General features: G+C 46.0%; 1 protein-coding gene across 4 annotated transcripts in view; it reads left to right on the top strand.

Moving 5' to 3' along the window:
• c7h8orf74 (chromosome 7 C8orf74 homolog) overlaps window positions 1-17,368 on the top strand; it is a 52,813-nt gene extending 35,445 nt beyond the window's left edge. For all 4 annotated transcript variants that reach the window (XM_070885166.1, XM_070885167.1, XM_070885165.1 and 1 more), the window contains exon 4: window positions 17,118-17,368. In XM_070885166.1, coding sequence (XP_070741267.1) covers window positions 17,118-17,315 — 198 coding nt within the window. In that variant the 3' untranslated portion in view covers window positions 17,316-17,368. The remainder of the gene's footprint in view (window positions 1-17,117) is intronic.
• Window positions 17,369-18,576: the final 1,208 nt, after the last annotated feature.

Consider the following 18,576-nt stretch of genomic DNA (forward strand, 5'->3'; position numbering starts at 1 on the left):
CAGGCTTGTCTCCTGCCACTACTATTGGAGGCAAGCTCTGAACTTGATCCTTGTATTTCACCGGTACGGTGATACGACCTACCACTGGAATGTTCTCCCCCGAGTAGCCTTGCAGCTCTATCTTGGCTTTCTCCAATGGGAAATCCCGCAATTTGTCGAGGTATAGCGACTCCGGTACTACCCTCACGGATGCACTAGTGTTAATTTCCATGGGTATCTTGAATCCTGCAACATCTATGTGGATTATCCACATAGATGTTAGAGTTAAACGTCATCAGGAGCACGAGGTTAACCTTGTGCTCCTGATGACGTTTAACTCTAACATCTCCTCATCCTGTTGTTGTTCTTCCATGCTATGTAATTTCTGGGGATTTCTACTCATAGCTTTGAAAGCTGGTTTATCCTTCAGTCGGCATGCCTTCGCAAGATGCCCTGTTTTCCTGTAGTCGAAACACTCTGCCTTCACATATGGATAACTTTGAGCAATGTGTTGTCCCAGGCACCGATAGCAGGACGTCAATGCTTTGTTCCCATTTCCAGTTTCTGAGATTTTGGGGCCCCACTGCCTTTTACTTTGAACCTGCAGGCGATTCACCTCAGTTGTCTGATGACTGAAATTAGTATGAAGTTCTTGGGAATATTGGTCGGCCATGATCATCGACCTAGCTGTCTGACAAGCTAAATCAAAAGTCAAATTAGGCGTCTTTAATAACTTTCTTCTGATCACATCATTTTTCATCCCACAAACAAAGCGGTCCGCAATGCTTGGTACTGAAAGTCTCCGAAATTACAGTGAATAGTTAGCTTTTCTAATGCTACAATGTACTCACTGATATTTTCTTCGGCCTTCTGATTTCATATTCCGAAACGATAACTTTCAGCAATTTCTAACGGAACGGGGCTGTAATGTTGTTCTAACTTAGTTAGAATCTGTTTCAGCGTTGTATCCTTTGGCTTGTCAGGCACAAGCAAATTTATCAGTGTTTCATACAACTCGGGCCTGGCCTCAGTTAAGAATATAGACCTTTTTCATTCCAACATCGCCCGGTTATTGTTTACATTACCGGAAATTTCGATGATATTTGCAGTGAAAAACATTTCTAGCCGATCCACATATGCTCTGAAACTTTCATGGTCGTGTTGAAATGCCCCCAAATGCCCTATAACTCCCATAGGGACAGCCATTTTGACTCTGGCAGTTTAACCAAGTGTACTCGTAATTTACCTCGGATTTGTAGCTGTTTCCAAAAAGAGAGAAGCTCTCAAAGTCTCTCTGTCGGTTGGCTGAATCCTTCACCAACAAAAATTTGTATTATCTGATTACACCCCATTCTCGCCGCCCCCCCGGAGCGTGGCAGTGGGCTCCAAAGAACACGAACCTGCTGTCCTTTCTCAGCATTCCTTCTCCCACCCATGCCACTCCACCAGTGCCCTTGCTGTTGCCTGTCTACCAGCCAGCCAAGGTGGTACAGTCTGAAGCCAGATCCTCGAGACCCAGAGCTGCTCAAAGTCATCCTCCAAAACCATCTGCATTCTCCTCAATTGATGGTCAGCAGTCTTCCACCACCTATGCTGCAGCCATTGGGAAGCAGCTTTTAGGAGCACTAGGTTTGGAAAAGGCACATGGAAGACAGGCACAAAGACTGTTTGGTTTAATTTTATAAAATATTTTAATGAATGAATTTATAAAATTGTATTTGTGCATTTTCTGATGGTTTTTATTTTTATGTTATTGGCAATAGGATGATGAGATAGTCAAGAGTGGGGGACGGTTGGTAAATGGGGAGGTGTAATTGAGGTTACTGGTATCGCTCATGAATAATAAGGTCATGTAGAGCCTGGACAGAAAGATGCTGTCTACGTTATAGCTTCTCTTCCTCTTCTTGTAACTCCACTTCCTGTTGCACTTCCTCCTCCTCCTTGTGCTCTTTCTCAGCTTCTTGCCTGATAGGTGGTGGCAGGCACTGTTCCCTCATAATGGTCAGGTTGTGCAGCATGTAGCACACTACCACAATCTTGATACTCGCTCAGCTGAGTACTGCAGGACTCTTCCAGAGCGCTCCAGGCAGCAGAAGCATTGCTTGAGTACGTCGATGGTGTACTCTATGATATTTCTTGTGGCAGCATGGCTCTCATTGTAGGCTTGCTGTGTACATGTGCGTGGGTTGCCGACTAGAATCATAAGCTATGTCATGAGGAGATAATCCTTGTCGCCCAGTATCCAGCGTTTGACTTGCCATGGTTCAAATACAGGTGGAACAGAGGACTGCCACAGAATGAAGGGATTGTAACTATTCCCAGGATAATGGGCATTCACCTGCATGATGAGCTGCCTGTGGTTACACACCAATGGCACATTGATGGAGTGAAATCCCTTTTCATTTATGAAAATGGCCCAGTTCATATAAGGCACACGCAAGACAATGTGCATGCAGTCAATGGGATCCTGCACCATTGAGAAGCTGCAATCCATGAAAATCCTAGTGCTTGCTCTGCTTACTTGTCTCTGGCAAGAGGGAATGAGATGATAGTCCTTCTCATTGTATAGAGAGCCTCAGTGACCTTCCCTAGTGCAGTACACTGCAATCTACAAAAGAACATAGACAGGCTAAGTGAGTGGGCAAAAATTTGGCAGATGGAGTATAATGTCAGGAATGTGAGGTCATGCACGTTGGCAGAAAAAAATCAAAGAGCAAGTTATTATTTAAATGGAGAAAGATTGCAAAGTGCCACAGTACAGCGGGATCTGGGGGTACTTGTGCATAAAACACAAAAAGATAGTGTTATGTATGAATAAAGAGTCTGACTGGATACTGTGAGCTCAAAGTAAAGTGTGACCGTAGTCTTTTATTGCAGGTCTCCAGCGTGCCTCTGCAGCCTGTGAGGCCTCCTTAAGTACCTGTGCTCCCAAGGGATTGTGGGATCCCTTGGAACTCCAGGGGATAAGCCCTCTGGTGGCTGTACAAGGTATATGCAAGTTTACATATATAACAACACTCCCCCTTCCCCCCCCCCCCGCACCCCAAAGTCAACAGTGTAACTATTTACAAGGTAAGTTGATCTGGGGCCATTCTTTCCCTGGTTGATCGTCTCGGTGCAAATGCTGGTTTTGGTGAATCGTTTGTTGGGCCCTCACTGGGCTGCTGTGCAGTTGGCCTTGCTGAGCTGCCTGGTGTGGTAAGTCCTGCTGGGCTGCTGCAGGTGATGTGTTCTGCTTCGTGGCCAACCGCGGTGTCGGTTGCCACTGGTGTGTATGTTGGGGGGTCAAAGAAGGTGGGGTCCAAAGTGGATTGCTCAGGATAGTCCATGAATCTGAGTTTGATTTGGTCCAAGTGTTTCTGGTGAATGAGTCCATTTGAAAGTTTGACCCGAAACACCCTGCTCCCCTCTTTGGCCACAATAGTGCCGGGAAGCCACTTGGGACCTTGTCCATAATTCAACACAAATACTGGATCATTGATTTCAATTTCACGTGACACATTTGCGCCATCATGATATGTATTTTGTTGAAGCCGCCTGCTCTCTACCTATTCATGTAGATCCGGGTGAACTAACGAGAGCCTTGTCTTAAGTACCCTTTTCATGAGCAGTTCAGCAGATGGAATCCCAGTGAGCGAGTGGGGTCTCATGCGGTAGCTAAGCAGGACTCGGGATAGGTGAGTCAGCAGTGAGTCTTCAGTTACCCTCTTCAAGCCCTGCTTGATAGTTTGCAATGCTCTCTCTGCCTGACCATTGGATGCTGGTTTGAACGGGGCAGATGTAACATGTTTGATCCCATTACGGGTCATGAACTCTTTGAACTCGGCACTGGTGAAACATGGCCCGTTGTCGCTCACAAGGACATCAGGCAGTCCATGCGTGGCAAACATGGCCCGCAGGCTTTCAGTGGTGGCAGCGGACGTGCTCGCCGACATTATCTCACATTCAATCTATTTGGAGTGCGCATCTACAACGACAAGGAACATTTTACCCAAAAACGGGCCTGCATAGTCGACATGAACCCTGGACCACGGTTTGGAGGGCCAAGACCATAAACTTAGTGGCGCCTCCCTGCATTGCTTAACTGTGAGCATGTGTTACATCTGTGCATGCAGGACTCTTAAGTCCGCATCGATAGCGGGCCACCACACATGGGATCTGGCTATCGCTTTCATCATTACGATGCGTGGGTGAGTACTGTGGAAGTCACTGATGAAAGTGTCTCTGCCCTTCTTGGGGACCACTACCCGATTGCCCCACAGAAGGCAGTTGGCTGTATAGACATTTCATCTTTGCGCCGCTTGTACGGCTTTATCTCTTCCAGCATTTCCACTAGGACACTGGACCAGCTCCTGTGAAGCACACAATTTTTTACTAGGGACAGTAAGGGGTCCTGGCTCGTCCAGGTTCTAATCTGTCGGGTTGTGACTGGTGATTGCTCACTCTCGAATGTTTCCATAACCATGATTAATTCTGCGGGCTGCATCATTTCCACCCCCGTGATGGGCAATGGCAGCCTACTGAGAACATCGGCACAGTTTTCTATGCCTGGCCTGTGGCGGATGGCGTAGTTGTATGCGGACAACGTGAGCACCCATCTCTGGATGCGGGCCAATGCATTCGTAGTTATCCCCTTACTCTCGGAAAATGGGAATATTAGTAGTTTCCAATTCAAATTTTAGCCCAAACAGATATTGATGCATTTTCTTTATCCCATAGACACACGCTAATGCTTCTTTTTCAATCATGCTGTAGGCTCTCTCAGCCTTAGACAGACTTCTGGATGCATAAGCAACCGATTGCAATTTCCCAGATTCATTAGCTTGTTGCAATACACACCCGATGCCGTACGACGACGCATCAGATGCTAGTACCAAACACTTACATGGATCATACAACACAAGCAATTTGTTTGAGCATAACAATTTTCTAGCTTTTGCCCCATATCCATTCGTCTCCTTTACGCAGTAAGGCGTGCAGTAGTTCTAACAGTGGTGCTGAGACCTGGTAAGAAGTTACCAAAGTAGTTCAGGAGTCCTAGAAACGCTACGTTCTGTGGCCTCGGTGCGTTCTCGATTGCCTCCATCTTCGAATTGGTGGACCTGATGCCGTCTGCCGCAATTCTTCTCCCCAGAAACTCCACTTCAGGCGCCAGGAAAACGCACTTTGAGCGTTTTAACCTGAGCCCCACACAGTTGAGTCGACTAAGAACCTTCTCCAGGTTCTGCAGATGCTCGACTGTGTCCCGACCTGTAACCAAGATGTTGCCCTGGAAGACCACCGTGCACAGGACTGACTTCAGTAAGCTTTCCATGTTTCTCTGGAATATCGCCGCGGTTGATTGAATTCCAAACGGGCATCTTTTATAAATGAAGAGACCTTTGTGCGTGTTAATGTAGGTGAGGCCTTGCGATGATTCCTCCAGCTCCCACGTCATGTAGGCCAAGGTCAAGTCCAGCTTCGTGAACATCTTTCCTCCCACCAGCGTAGCAAAAAGGTCGTCAGTCTTTTGTAGTGGGTATTGATCCTGCAGGGAGAAACGATTGATAGTTACTTTGTAATCACCACAGATTCTGACGATGCTGTCTCCCTTGAGGACTGGAACAATCGGACTGGCCCACTTGTTGAATTCAATTGACTAAATGATGCCCTCTCTTTGCAGCTGGTCTAGCTCGATCTCTACCCTTTCTCTCATCATGTACGGTATTGCTCTCGCCTTATGATGGATGGGTCGCGCCCCCAGAAATAGGTGGATCTGCACTTTTGCTCCTTGGAACTTCCCGATGCCTGGTTCGAACAGCGAAGGGAACTTGTTTAAGACCTGGGCACAGGAAGCGTCGTCAGCGGTTCAGAGCACTCGGACGTTGTCCCAGTTTCAGCGTATCTTTCCCAGCTAGCTCCTGCTGAGCAGTGTGGGACCATCCACTACCACCCAGAGTGGTAGCTTGTGCACCGCTCCATCGTAGGAGACCTTTACAATAGCACTGCCGATCACGGGAATCAGTTCCTTTGTGTAAGTTCTCAGTTTTGTGTGAATGGGAGTCAGATTGGCCTTGAGGCCTTGCTGCACCACAATTTTTCTAAAGTCTTTTTGCTCATAATGGACTGGCTCGTGCCCGTGTCCAGCTCCATTGACACCGAGAGTCCATTTAATTCAACCTTCAGCATTATCGGGGGACACTTTGTGGTAAATGTGTGCACCCCATATACCTCTGCCTCCTCGATCTGAGGCTCTGGCTCGTCATGATCTGCCGTGGATCTGTCCTCTTCTGCAGCATGGTGGTTTGCAGGATTAACAGTATTTGCAGCTCGCCTGCACATACGTTGGAGGTGTCTCATTGTTCCACAGCCCTTGCAAATGTACCCTTTGAAGCGGCATGAATGGAAACGATGATCACCCCCGCAGCGCCAACAAGGTGTTAATGGCCTTGCATTCATCACCCTTGATGGTGGACTCTGAGACATCTGCGGACGTGCACTTGCACACATGTGGGGCCTGATTTGAAAACAATTTGAAAACAACATCACTTTGTTCACGGTACTTGTAGCAACACTCGTGTGCTGAGAGATTTGCTTAGTATTGGCACTGGTGGCAATGAATGCCTGGGCTATTGCTATGGCCTTACTCAAGGTTGGGGTCTCTAAGGTCAAAAGTTTGTGAAGTATCATTTCATGGCCAATGCCAAGTACGAAAAAGTCTCTGAGCATGTGCTCCAAATGTCCTTCAAATTCGCAATGTCCTGCAAGGTGTCTTAGCTCGTCGACATAACTCGCCACTTCCTGGCCTTCAGACCTTTTCTTGGTGTAGAACTGGTATCTCGCCATCAGAACGCTTTCCTTCGGGTTCAGATGCTCCCAGACCAGTGTGTACAAATCATCGTACGATTTCTCTGTGGGTTTCGCTGGAGCAAGCAGATTTTTCATGAGGCCATATGTTGGTGCCCCGCAGACGGTGAGGAGAATCGGCCTTCGTTTGGCAGCGTTCGCTTCTCCTTCTAGCTCGTTGGCCACGAAGTATTGGTCGAGTCGCTCCACGAAGGTTTCCCAATCATCTCTCTCCAAGAATTTCTCCAGGATGCCCACTGTTCTCTGCATCATTGGGTTCGTCATCTGTATCTTGTCGCCAGTTGTTATGTATGAATAAAGAATCTGACTGGATACTGTGAGCTCAAAGTAAAGTGTGACCGTAGTCTTTTATTGCAGGTCTCCAGCGTGCCTCTCCAGCCTGTGAGGCCTCCTTAAGTACCTGTGCTCCCAAGGGATTGTGGGATCCCTTGGGATTCCAGGGGATGAGCCCTCTGGTGGATGTACAAGGTATATACAAGTTTACATATATAACAGATAATATGCAGGTACAGCAAATGATCAGGAAGGCCAATGGTATCTTGGCCTTTATTGCAAAGGGGATGGAGTATAAAAGCAGGGAAGTCTTGCTACAGCTACAAAAGGTATTGGTGAGGCCACACCTGGAATACTACGTGTAGTTTTGGTTTCCATATTTACGAAAGGATATACTTGCTTTGGAGGCAGTTCAGAGAAGGTTCACTAGGATGATTTCGGGGATGAGGGGGTTGACTTATGAGGAAATGTTGAGTAGGTTGGGCCTCTACTCATTGGAATTCAGAAGAATGAGAGGCGATCTTATCAAAACGTATGAGATTATGAGGGGGCTTGACAAGGTGGATGCAGAGAGGATGTTTCCACTGATGGGGGAGACTAGAATAGAGGGCATGATCTTAGAATAAGGGGCCTCCCATTTAAAACAGAGATGAGGAGAAGTTTCTTCTCTCAGAGGGTTGTAAATCTGTGGAATTCGCTGCCTCAGAGATCTGTGGAAGCTGGGACATTGAATAAATTTAAGACAGAAATAGACAGTTTCTTAAACGATAAGGGAATAAGGGGTTATGGGGAGCAGGCAGGGAAGTGGATCTGAGTCCATGATCAGATCAGCCATGATCTTATTGAATGGCGGAGCAGGCTCAAGGGGCCGTATGGCCTACTCCTGTTCCTATTTCTTATGTTCTTATGTTGCTTATATCTCCAGCAACAACCTGAAAAATTCAGAGCCACGCACCTTGACAGCCGCAGGCAATGCTGCCCTTGCCCTGCTTTGAGGCTGCAGTTGTGGCTGCAGCACTTGGCAGATTTCATTCACGACCTCTTTTGTGAAGCAACGATGCCTCGTGCATTGGTTAGGAAAGAGAATTGCTCCATGAAGACCCTCGACAGATATGGCCCCCTACTGAGAGCCCTTCTCCCCTTATTCCCCCTTTTAGCAGCTTGTTCTGTTCTGTTCTGTGTGGCCTCCCTTCATTCTCCCAGTCATGCTCAATTCCCAGAAGAAACCCTCCCAGGCCATCCATGCCTGGAAGCAACTTATTTCAGCACAAGTTTTTAAACCACTAAAAAAGTAGTTCAGCACCAGTCAGACCACTCCTTGTAGAGTATTCAAACTTTGGCCAAGTATAGGAAAGCTCCAAAAATGTGTACAATTGCACCAGTAGCCAGAAGAAATAATCTAGCAACTAACCTATAACGACTTCATGATCCTTTTAAATAGCGCTGGTGGTGGTCGGGATGGGGTGGGGGTGGGGGGGGGGGGGAGGGGGTCCTTCATTCCATTCCGTGTTCAACTGTATGAGGTTATGACTGGAGTGTGGCTTCAAATCAATGTTACACACTCATTCGCGTCATCACCTTGCTGGTCTACATATTGCTGCCGGTTGTCAGGCATGCATGCGCGCAAGCCCCTTCACCTGAAATGCATCCTGCGCATTTCCCATTAGAAGTGTGCATGCGCAATCTTGGACCGCATTTACGAGTCCTATGTGGCCATGGAGTGAATAAAAAAGGGCCACTACATGGCTCAATTTAGTCCCCAAGGAGTCTAGATACAGACATACAGTATTAGAAAAACAATGGTTTGTGATTTTTGTGTTTTAGATTTAGAACACAGTACTCCAGCAGAAATATAAAATATTGGACTTAGTGTGTGTATTAAGCATTCATATAATAATATTGCACAATACAATTTGTAAGTTTCATTTTTAATTCTGAAAATTCCTTTTTTTGTTGCATTTGGCAAATTTAACAGCAGAGGGCAGGTCTGTCCAGCCTGCAGACCTCCCCACAAACAATTCCAGTGACTAGCACATCAGAAAGCTCATTTGAGATTTTGCGTAACTGTCTTCCCCTCTTCACTCCTTCCTCATGACAAGTGACCTAATATTAAAGTTAATGCTGTGAAACGGTGCAGACAAGTTGAGGAAAGCAGCATGCTATGTATGAAAAACTAACGTTTGCTATTATTCTGAATGTATAGTAGTAATGTTAATAAAAAAGAATGTCCCATTAATGAATTACCTTGTTAGCCCAGTATTTTTATTTGTAATCTAGTTACTTATTGGGGAAGCAATTCTTCTTATTCACTTCTTAAGCACATAGGCCCCAAGTTTCCACATGATTTGCTCCTGATTTTTAGGAGCAACTGGTGTAGAACGGAGTATCTTAGAAATCGGAATTCTCCACATTTAGTTTGCTCCAGTTCTAGTCAGTTAGAACAGTTTCACTTTGGAACAGAATTTTTTTTTCAAAAGGGGGCGTGTCCGGCCACTTACGCCTGTTTTCAAAGTTTCGTCAGTGAAAACTTACTCCAAACTAACTTAGAATGGAGTAAGTGAAGATTTTTGTACGCTCGAAAAAACCTTGTCGACACTTTAGAAAATCAGGCGTAGGTTACAAATCAGGCGTAGGGAACGAGGTGGGGGAGGAGGGGGGGGAAGGGAAGTCATTAAATTCTACAATCAATCCTTAGTTATACTTATACAAATATTATACAAATAAATCCAACCTGAATAAAAATTTATAAGCAAAGAAAAGATTAAATAAACCATGTTCCTACCTGTGTGAAAGTGCTTCAGGCAGGCCGTTCATGTTGGAGACAGGCAGCGGTGTGGCGTCAGTGTCTCGACGGCAGCGGCAGCAAGCTTCGAGCTGAGCTGCAGTGCTTGAGGCAGGCCTTCATTCTTTTCGTGGCTGGCCGTGAAGAAGCAGCACTGGACGGACCCGAGGCCATTCGGCCATGAGATATCAGCGGCGTCAGTGGCTGGCCGGCAGCCGAAGAATCAGCGGACCGATGTGAGGCCATTCGGCCCTGAGATAGCAGCGGCGTCAGTGGCTGGCCGGCAGCCGAAGAATCAATGCAGGACACACGCAGCTCATTAAGGTTCTTGAGGCCATTCGGCCACACTTTAGGGGCGGCGTCAGTGGCTGGCCGGCAGCCGAAGAATCAATGCAGGACACACGCAGCTCATTAAGGTTCTTGAGGCCATTTGGCCACGCTTTAGGGGCGGCGTCAGTGGCTGGCCGGCAGCCAAAGAATCAGCAGCGGACGGACGTGAGGCCATTCGGCCATAGGATATCAGCGGCATCAGTGGCTGGCCGGCAGCCGAAGATACAGCAGCAGCCTTCGAGCTGTGAGGGGGACTGAGGCCATTTGGACAGGGAGAGGCAGCCACATCGACAGTTTTATATTTAAATTTGCAAAATGGGTGCTGCATTGTCAACACCACGTATTAATGCAAAGTTGAATTGGCACTCTTATTTCTCCAAACACACAGTCCTTAATTTGCATGCACCAATGCAGCACCGGTTCTGCAAGTTTAGCAGTGAAAAGCTGAACTCACTGATTTCAGCAGGTGATTTATTCAGCAGTGCTGCTAAAACCACTCCCTCACACACAGAAATATAAAAAAAAATTAAATTACAAGCCTTTGCAGGGGTCCAAGAAACAAATCTTCACTTTTTCTGCAGTATTTTTAAACATGTCCGAGTGCCAATGTTTGTGTGAGACTGCGCATGCGTGCACGCTCCAACGCGCACGCGCAGGGTTGCCGGCACCACGAAGGCTAATTTAAATTGTACCCGCCCCCTGCTACTTAGAAAATCGGCGCGAGTGTTAGGCTCCGCCCCCTGCTGCGAAGAGCGCGCCGCGCCAAGCAGACATCGAGCTCCAAGGAGCTTGAGAATATCGGACTTTTTTTTAGGCGCAGTTTTCGGCGCGAGAAACAGGCGCCCAGCTCGGAGGTGCGCCGTTTTCACCGCGGCACGAAACTTGGGGTCATAGAGTCAGAATACCCGCAATCCGAATCCCATACCTGAACGAAGTGAGAAATTTGATGCACTTGTCACCTGCAATCCTTCCCACACCGGAGGTTCCAGTGCCAGGGTGTTGGCAAGGAAGTGGATGCCTACACTGGTAGGGATGCATCCTCGGCACCCATAGAGTGACGGGACGGGGCGGAAGATACAGCACTGTATTGCTGTGTGGGAGTGCAGCCTGCAGGCCTGTCTCAAAAGTCAAAGGATGCTTGCTAATCTGCCCCTTTATCCGACAGATGCTTTGAAAGCTTTATGCATAAAAATACTGGGGTCTTCCTGGACATGGCCCTGGCCTGGAAACCCCCGTGGACTCCACTTCAGCTGCTCTATTGACCTGGATCACTTTGAATATTTTTGAATATTAATTTTCCTACACAAAGTACAATCTCCGACGCACCCCCTGCCCTCACCCCAACCTCTTTCCTTTTTGGCTTGCAATCTTGATGCACACAGCGCTTCCCGGGAAGACTGAGCGGGAAGGTGACTGGCCTCCTCTCAGGCCTTTATTTCCGAATGTGCTACTTTTAAATAATACCGGGAAAGTGGGACCAGAGGATATTTATTTCATTGGTTAATTTATACCTTTCAGCTTGGTTCCGTTGGTAACACTCTCCTCTGAATCGCAAGGGTGTGGGTTCAAGTCTCAATCCCTTTCCTTTCAGAAACATGTCTATTGGAATCTCAATCTCATTTATTTAGCTCGATTTAATGGCCTTCCTTGGTAAATTAGTCCACAAATGTATTCCTGTTTTTCTGCTAACTATGTTTGAACATGTGTATTTTGATCTGTCTTTTTGAACCTTCCAAAAAAACACAAGCACGTGCGCACACACACACACACTTGCGGAGAAGAGCAAAACTAGAGGCCATCAATATAAGATGGTCACCAAGAAATCAAATAGGGAATTCATAGAAACCTCTTTCCCCAGAGAGTGGTGAGAATATGGAACTCACTATCACAGGAAGTAATTGAGGCAAATAGTATAGACGCATTTAAGGGGAAGCAAGATAAACTCATGAGGGAGAAGGGAATAGAAGGTTATGCTGATCGAGTTAGATGAGGAGGCTTGAGTAGAGCATAAACGCCGACATGGACTGGTTGGACTGAATGGCCTGTTTCTGTGCTGTATATCCCATATCCTATGGATGCCAAGATTATGTCTGGTGTCCAGGTCAGTTGGGGCAAAGGAGACGGGTTCAGTGTGATATTCGGCAGTAGATGCCATTTTGCCACCTTCTTTACACTAGGTCTTCACAGGGGCAGACAGAATCTCTATCCGGCCCCACATCTAGTAGGAATTTCCAGCAAGTTTTCTTCAGGGTGGAGACCCCCAGACCCCAAGGAAATTTGGAGCCATTGTATACTTGTGTGAAAATTAGAGGAAAACTTCAACAGAGAAGAGTAGCCTGTTAAATACCTCTTAAAAGCACAACAGACTTATTTTTGTACATGTTCAGCCATATAGATCACTCCCTCATCCACTTGTAGGGAATCCCCAAGAATTTACCCCAAAAAGTATAATATGAAAGTATACCCATAACCCTCTGGCATATGCAAACAATGTTTGAAGTGGAAAATTGATTCTCAAAATAGCCATTTTGCAAGTAATTAGCACGTGACTTGATGAGTGATAACCTTACCTCAAAATATGCCAGATAGAATTTCCTCTCTTGGCCCCTCCCACGCATAATGAAAATAAGCTGTGTACCAGGATCTCAGACCCGAACCCAACGGCTGTGTTCCAGGATCTCAGACCCGTTCCCAAGGGGAGTGTACCCTGAATCTCAGACCTGTGCCCAAGGGCTGTGTACCAGGATCTCAGACCCGTGCTCAAGGGCTGTGTACCAGGATCTCAGACCCGTGCCCAAGGGCTGTGTACTAGGATCTCAGACCCATGCCCAAGGGCTGTGTACCAGGATCCCAGACCTGTGCCCAAGGGGAGTGTACCGAGTCTCAGACCCGTGCCCAAGGGCTGTGTACCAAGATCACAGACCCCTGCCCAAGGGCTGTGTACCAGGATCTCAAACCTGTGCCCAAGGGCTGTGTACCAGGATCTCAGACCTGTGCCCAAGGGCTGTGTACCAGGATCTCAGACCTGTGCCCACTTGGGGAATGTCCTGTTCCAGTCTTGGTGTTGGAATATTTTTAGACCCCCACCTATTATTCTATCGAACCAAGTGTACCCCTCAATCACCTTCCCGCCCATAACTGGGTATCGTTATTTTATATAATAGATATTTATCTGTACATCTTCAAAACCCACTGACTACATTCCAACCTGGAACTCGTTCCTGTAAATAAATTATTTGAAACCTTTAATTAGATTCCAGCCTTGAACTCGCGAGGATCTCCCACTCCTCCATATCCCCCTGCTCCCCCATATCCCCCCGCTCCCCCGTATCCCCCCGCTCCTCCATATCCCCCCCCGCTCCCCCATATCCCCCCCGCTGCCCCAGCATTATCAAATTAGGGTTGGGCTGAACAGAAGTTGGTGGTGGGGAGTTACAGTTTGGAATGTATACAAGGGTTTGAGATATTTTGTGTATAGGAGAAAGAGTACCCAGCTAGCACTGAATACCATGCTGGAATCTAATTGAACAATTTCCATGGTTCATACATAGAATAATGGATACCTGGGAGTGAGTTTGAGACTGGAATTTTATATCGGGTTTGGAGGGTTCTAAGTGAGTTGCAGTCTGGGATCTAATCAGGGGAGTTCGATGGCTTCTCTGCAAGGTCCCTGACACTGAGTAACACGCTATCTAATAGTTCAGACGGTTTCACATAACAGAATGGAGATTGGGTTAAAGGCTGTAATCTAATTGAGGGACTGAGGTGGCTGATAATTTGAGACATGAGGTGTGGTATGTGCAGCATGTTTGGGAGGAACAGGTGACTTTGGACCTATGGTCACAAACACTCTGCCCCACTGGGGCTTTCCCTCAACTCACTGTTGTAGACTCATTGATAGAAACATAAAAAATAGGTGCAGGAGTAGGCCATTTGGGCCTTCGAGCCTCCACCACAATCAATATGATCATGGCTGATCATGCAACTTCAGTACCCCATTCCTGCTTTCTCGCCATACCCCTTGATCCCTTTAGCCGTAAAGGCCACATCTAAGCACCAGTTCCAACAGTCACAGGATGGGAGAGTGGAGTGTGGAGAGCACCAGTTCAAACTGTCACAGGAGCATCCAGTCGTGCCCCGGTAACTGCCCCCAAAGGAAGTGGAGTGTGGAAAATTGCACTCCGCTTCCATTGAGGGGTGGTAAGGCCAATTCTGCGGTGGGAGCAGGACTTCCACGCTGGGGGCTAAAATTCCCGGCCCCAGAAGGTTACCGCCCCCAAGATGGGAGCCTGTGCGGGGAGGCAGAGGGAAGTTGAGGGGAGACAGGGACGGGGGATGGAGGGGAGAGTGGTGGAAGTGGGGGACGGAGAAACCCAGGGCGGGGGACAGGAGGGGCCACATTGCAGCGGAGGTCTGGGGGGGCGAAGTGTGTTGGAGGGGCGGGCCTGGGGGCTCTGTGCCTCGGTGCGGGGAGTGTTTGGAGTGGGGTGGACGGGTTGATTGCGCAGATGGCGGTTGATGGATGTGGTGTGGTTGGTGTCGCGGGGGCGTGGCTCCGGGGTGGCCGGGGCTGGGAGCTCGACATCCGGGGGTGTTCGGCATTTGGGAAGGATTCTGGCGGGTTGGGTGCGGGGGGAGTGTTCCCGGTGTTGGGTGGGTCCAGAGCCGGTGGGGAGAACGCTCTTGGGATGGGGGGTGGGCTGTTTGGGGCTGGGATTGGGAGAGACTTCTTCACTCGGAGTTGTTGACCTGTGGGATTCCCTGCCGCGGAGAGTTGTTGGATGCCAGTTCATTAAATGTGTTCGGGAGGGAGTTGGATGTGGTCCTTGCAGCTGGGGGGGTCGGGGGGTGTGGAGGGGGAGTGGGGGGGAGGTGCTGGGGTGGGTGATCAGCCATGATCTTGTTGAATGGCGGTACAGGCTCGAAGGGCCGAATGGCCTAGGGCAGCCACAGAAGCTCCTGCTATTATTTTGAGTGTGTAGAAATAATTTGAAGAAATACATCATACCTCAAGTATGTGAAATGTTTATCTTGCAGGTAGATCATTTCATTCCAACCCCTCCCTCACCCCCCTCCCCCACCCCGCTCCAAATGTGCCACTGAATCCTTCCTCCCGGCCTCCTGATGAGCAGCTGTTGCACCACCCTTTGCTGCTTTCACTTTTGTAGTGAAGGAGAGTTAAGAACCAATACTAGGAGGAAGAGCTATGTCAGTCTCCCCTGCACTCTGAGACGTCTGTTTCCTATAATGACCCTATTTTAATAACACCATGTGCTAATGAGTAAGCTAACTAATCTGTCTGACCCTCTGCCTGACCAAGCATTACTTTTTACTGTCAGCTGTTTGAAAACAAGATTCTCTCTTTGAAGCTTTTAATAACATTTTAATGTGTTCCATACACTGGTCTCTGTATTCACTTCTCTTTTTGCCACCTCTCTTAGTAAAGCCTGAGGACCTACAATGTCCTGAATGCTAAAATGGATGAATCCAACTCCGTGCTTTTAGCTTGAACTGGAAATCTGATGGCAACTTAGAGAAAAGAAAAAGAAAGACTTGCATTTCTATAGCGCCATTCACAACCACTGGATGTCCCAAAGTGCTTTATAGCCAATTAAGTACTTAAAAAAAAGTGTAGTCACTGTTGTAATGTGATAATGACGAAATCATCTATTTTAATGATGATGGTTGAGGGATAAATATTATCCAGGACACTGGGGATAACTCCCCTTCCCCTGCTCTTCTTCAAAATACTGCCATGGGATCTTTTACGTCCACCTGAGAGAGAGGATGGGGCCTCGGTTTAATGTATCATTCAAAAGACACCACCTCCAACAGTGCAGCATTCCCTCAGCACTGTAGTGGAGTGTCAGCCTAGATTTTTGTGCTCAAGTCTCTGGAGTGGGACTTGAACCCACAACCTTCTGACTTGGAGGTAAGGATGCTACTAACTGAGCCACAACTGACACTGACAACTTAGGAGGTCCATCAAAATATAAGTCTCTGAAGCTGTTACATTACTGGTCATAATTTAGAATACTGCTGACTGCAGGAGTACCTCGCAGCTGCAGTAGACATCAGTCTGTGAATGCAAATCCAGCTTAAATATTTTATCCACCATAATGATCTCCTGTGACATGCACAATTCACAACTCGGATGACTTGCGATAAATATTCTGTTGTGCAGATCCTTGTATTTTTACATGCATTCACTTTAATGAAAAATTACAGGATGGGGGTGTGCAATTTTGTGATATGCGCTCCCAGCACACGCTGACGAACTGCACATTGGAATTGTTTTCTCCACGTTTCTAGACCTTCGCCTATGCTACTCTAAATATGATCACTAGAAATTGGGAAGGAGTAGCATTGTTCCTGTGGTTCTTCCTCCCTTCAACTCAGCACAGCCCCACAATGGCATAATTGAATTCAGGAGTTCAGTGCATGGGAGGATCACGAGTACATGTTGCATTCCCTGGAGCAGAGTGCTGCACTACCATGTTGCCCATTACTTTTGTTTTATCAAGCAGTGCATAGTATCCCACAAGTATGGACTACATGAGACAAAATCTACAGAACCTTAAAGGTTTTGTATTTGTGATCTAAAGTAAATTTTACAAGCTTCACACTCTAACTAGGAGAACCAGTGACAATATGAAACTATTTGCTCATCCATCAGAGACACTTGACTAAGTGAGTAATTGTTGGACAATTTGATTGCCTGATAAAAATATTTAATTGTCCTAGAACTTGGGTAACAAGTAATGCAGAATTTCATTAGTAAAGATTATTGTGAAGCTACAGCAGATTAACTACAAAGATTATCTCTCTTCTAGTGTGTTAGTGGAACATTTACTTGCAAACTTGGAAGCTGCTTGTTATTTACTGCAATAAACTATTTAATTTTCAGAATTTAGAAAAAATTGTCAAGGATGCCCATGATATACAGGTGACAGCAGCTTCTGAAATTCTGCAAAAAGAGGTTGAAACTGCATTTCAACTCCTAGATTTAAAACTCCAGAAGACAACCGTACCTCTTCCAGTTTCCAAATCGTCTGTATTCTCTGCCACAAAGGAAGTTAAAGCTAGAAAAATTAGTAAGAAATAGAAACATTTTAAGTATTCCATTTATTAATTGTTCGACATTTTAACAAGAAAATAAAGTAGTCTTTACATACATTGTGAAAAAAGTCTGATTATTCTAATGAGTGAAAGTCAATAATCAAAGCCATCATCATTTGCACATTTATTAGATACTTCCTGTTAGATATTTTCTTGTATTGTGTTTTATATTTATATATTTGAAAATTATGTGGTCACATTATGCATGACAAAGCTGCTGCACTTTTTTTGACCTTTGTTTCTGGAAACCAAATTACAAATTTTAAAATAAATGTTTAAGTGATTTTTGAACTTTTTGATGCCTTGAAAACCACACCAAAACAAATTGTATCTCAATCATACTTCAGTCTGTAGCAAACAAATGTTTTTTCTTGAAATTGCTCTAAGTTATTCCTGTGTGTTGCATTCTGTTCAATCCAATTGTCCTGCACCATGAGTGTTGACTCTTCACCCAAGTCTTTTAGCACCATATATTTTTTTTAACTTTATGGTATTTTTTAAACTTTATTGAATTGCTTACACACAAAATAATTTGGAATAACCAACATCTTTGTGATTTTATTATAAGGGGCTACCTGTACTGTACTTACAAAGCATGATATCCTGAATTTCATCAGTAGTTTTGGTTATTACACCTTTTATATGGGCCTTATGCATCATAAATATGCAGTTCCGCTAATAATTGAGCTGCAATTTGGTAGCAAAAAAAACAAAACCTTTCTTAATCTTCTGGTGGGATCACTAGTCCCAGATGATGTTAATCAGTGAGTTTTTTTCCCCAGATTGACATCAACAAGTGTCCGTTCCTCAGTCTGGTGACTGTAGTAAAATAACTACAAACATCCTGATGGAGAGGTAATGCAGGGTAGCAGCAGTTTTATCAGGCAGGAAACAGAGCTCTGTCCACATCCGTCAGCTTCAGACCCAAATTCCCAAACTCAGGAAAACAGGCATCAGCTATGGTTAGTTGATCTCATTCCTTTTTATTCTAAAATCAGTTAAACAGATTTCAGTACAATCTAGTTCTGTGAACTGGCTTTAAATTGTAATAGAGAATCTACTTCACAAATCTATATTAACTCAACAAGAGATCATTTTCTGAAATTATTTTTATTATTAGCAGGTTCCTCAGCAATTACAATCCAGTTGTGGAACTCCAAAGAATTTCAGTTTTGACTGATGCATTTCATCAAACACTTTAAAAATTAATTGACTTATTAAACAGGAACAGGGAAAGTACTATACAT

Source organism: Pristiophorus japonicus, chromosome 7 (genome assembly GCF_044704955.1).
Source record: "Pristiophorus japonicus isolate sPriJap1 chromosome 7, sPriJap1.hap1, whole genome shotgun sequence".
Lineage (NCBI taxonomy): Eukaryota > Metazoa > Chordata > Chondrichthyes > Pristiophoridae > Pristiophorus > Pristiophorus japonicus.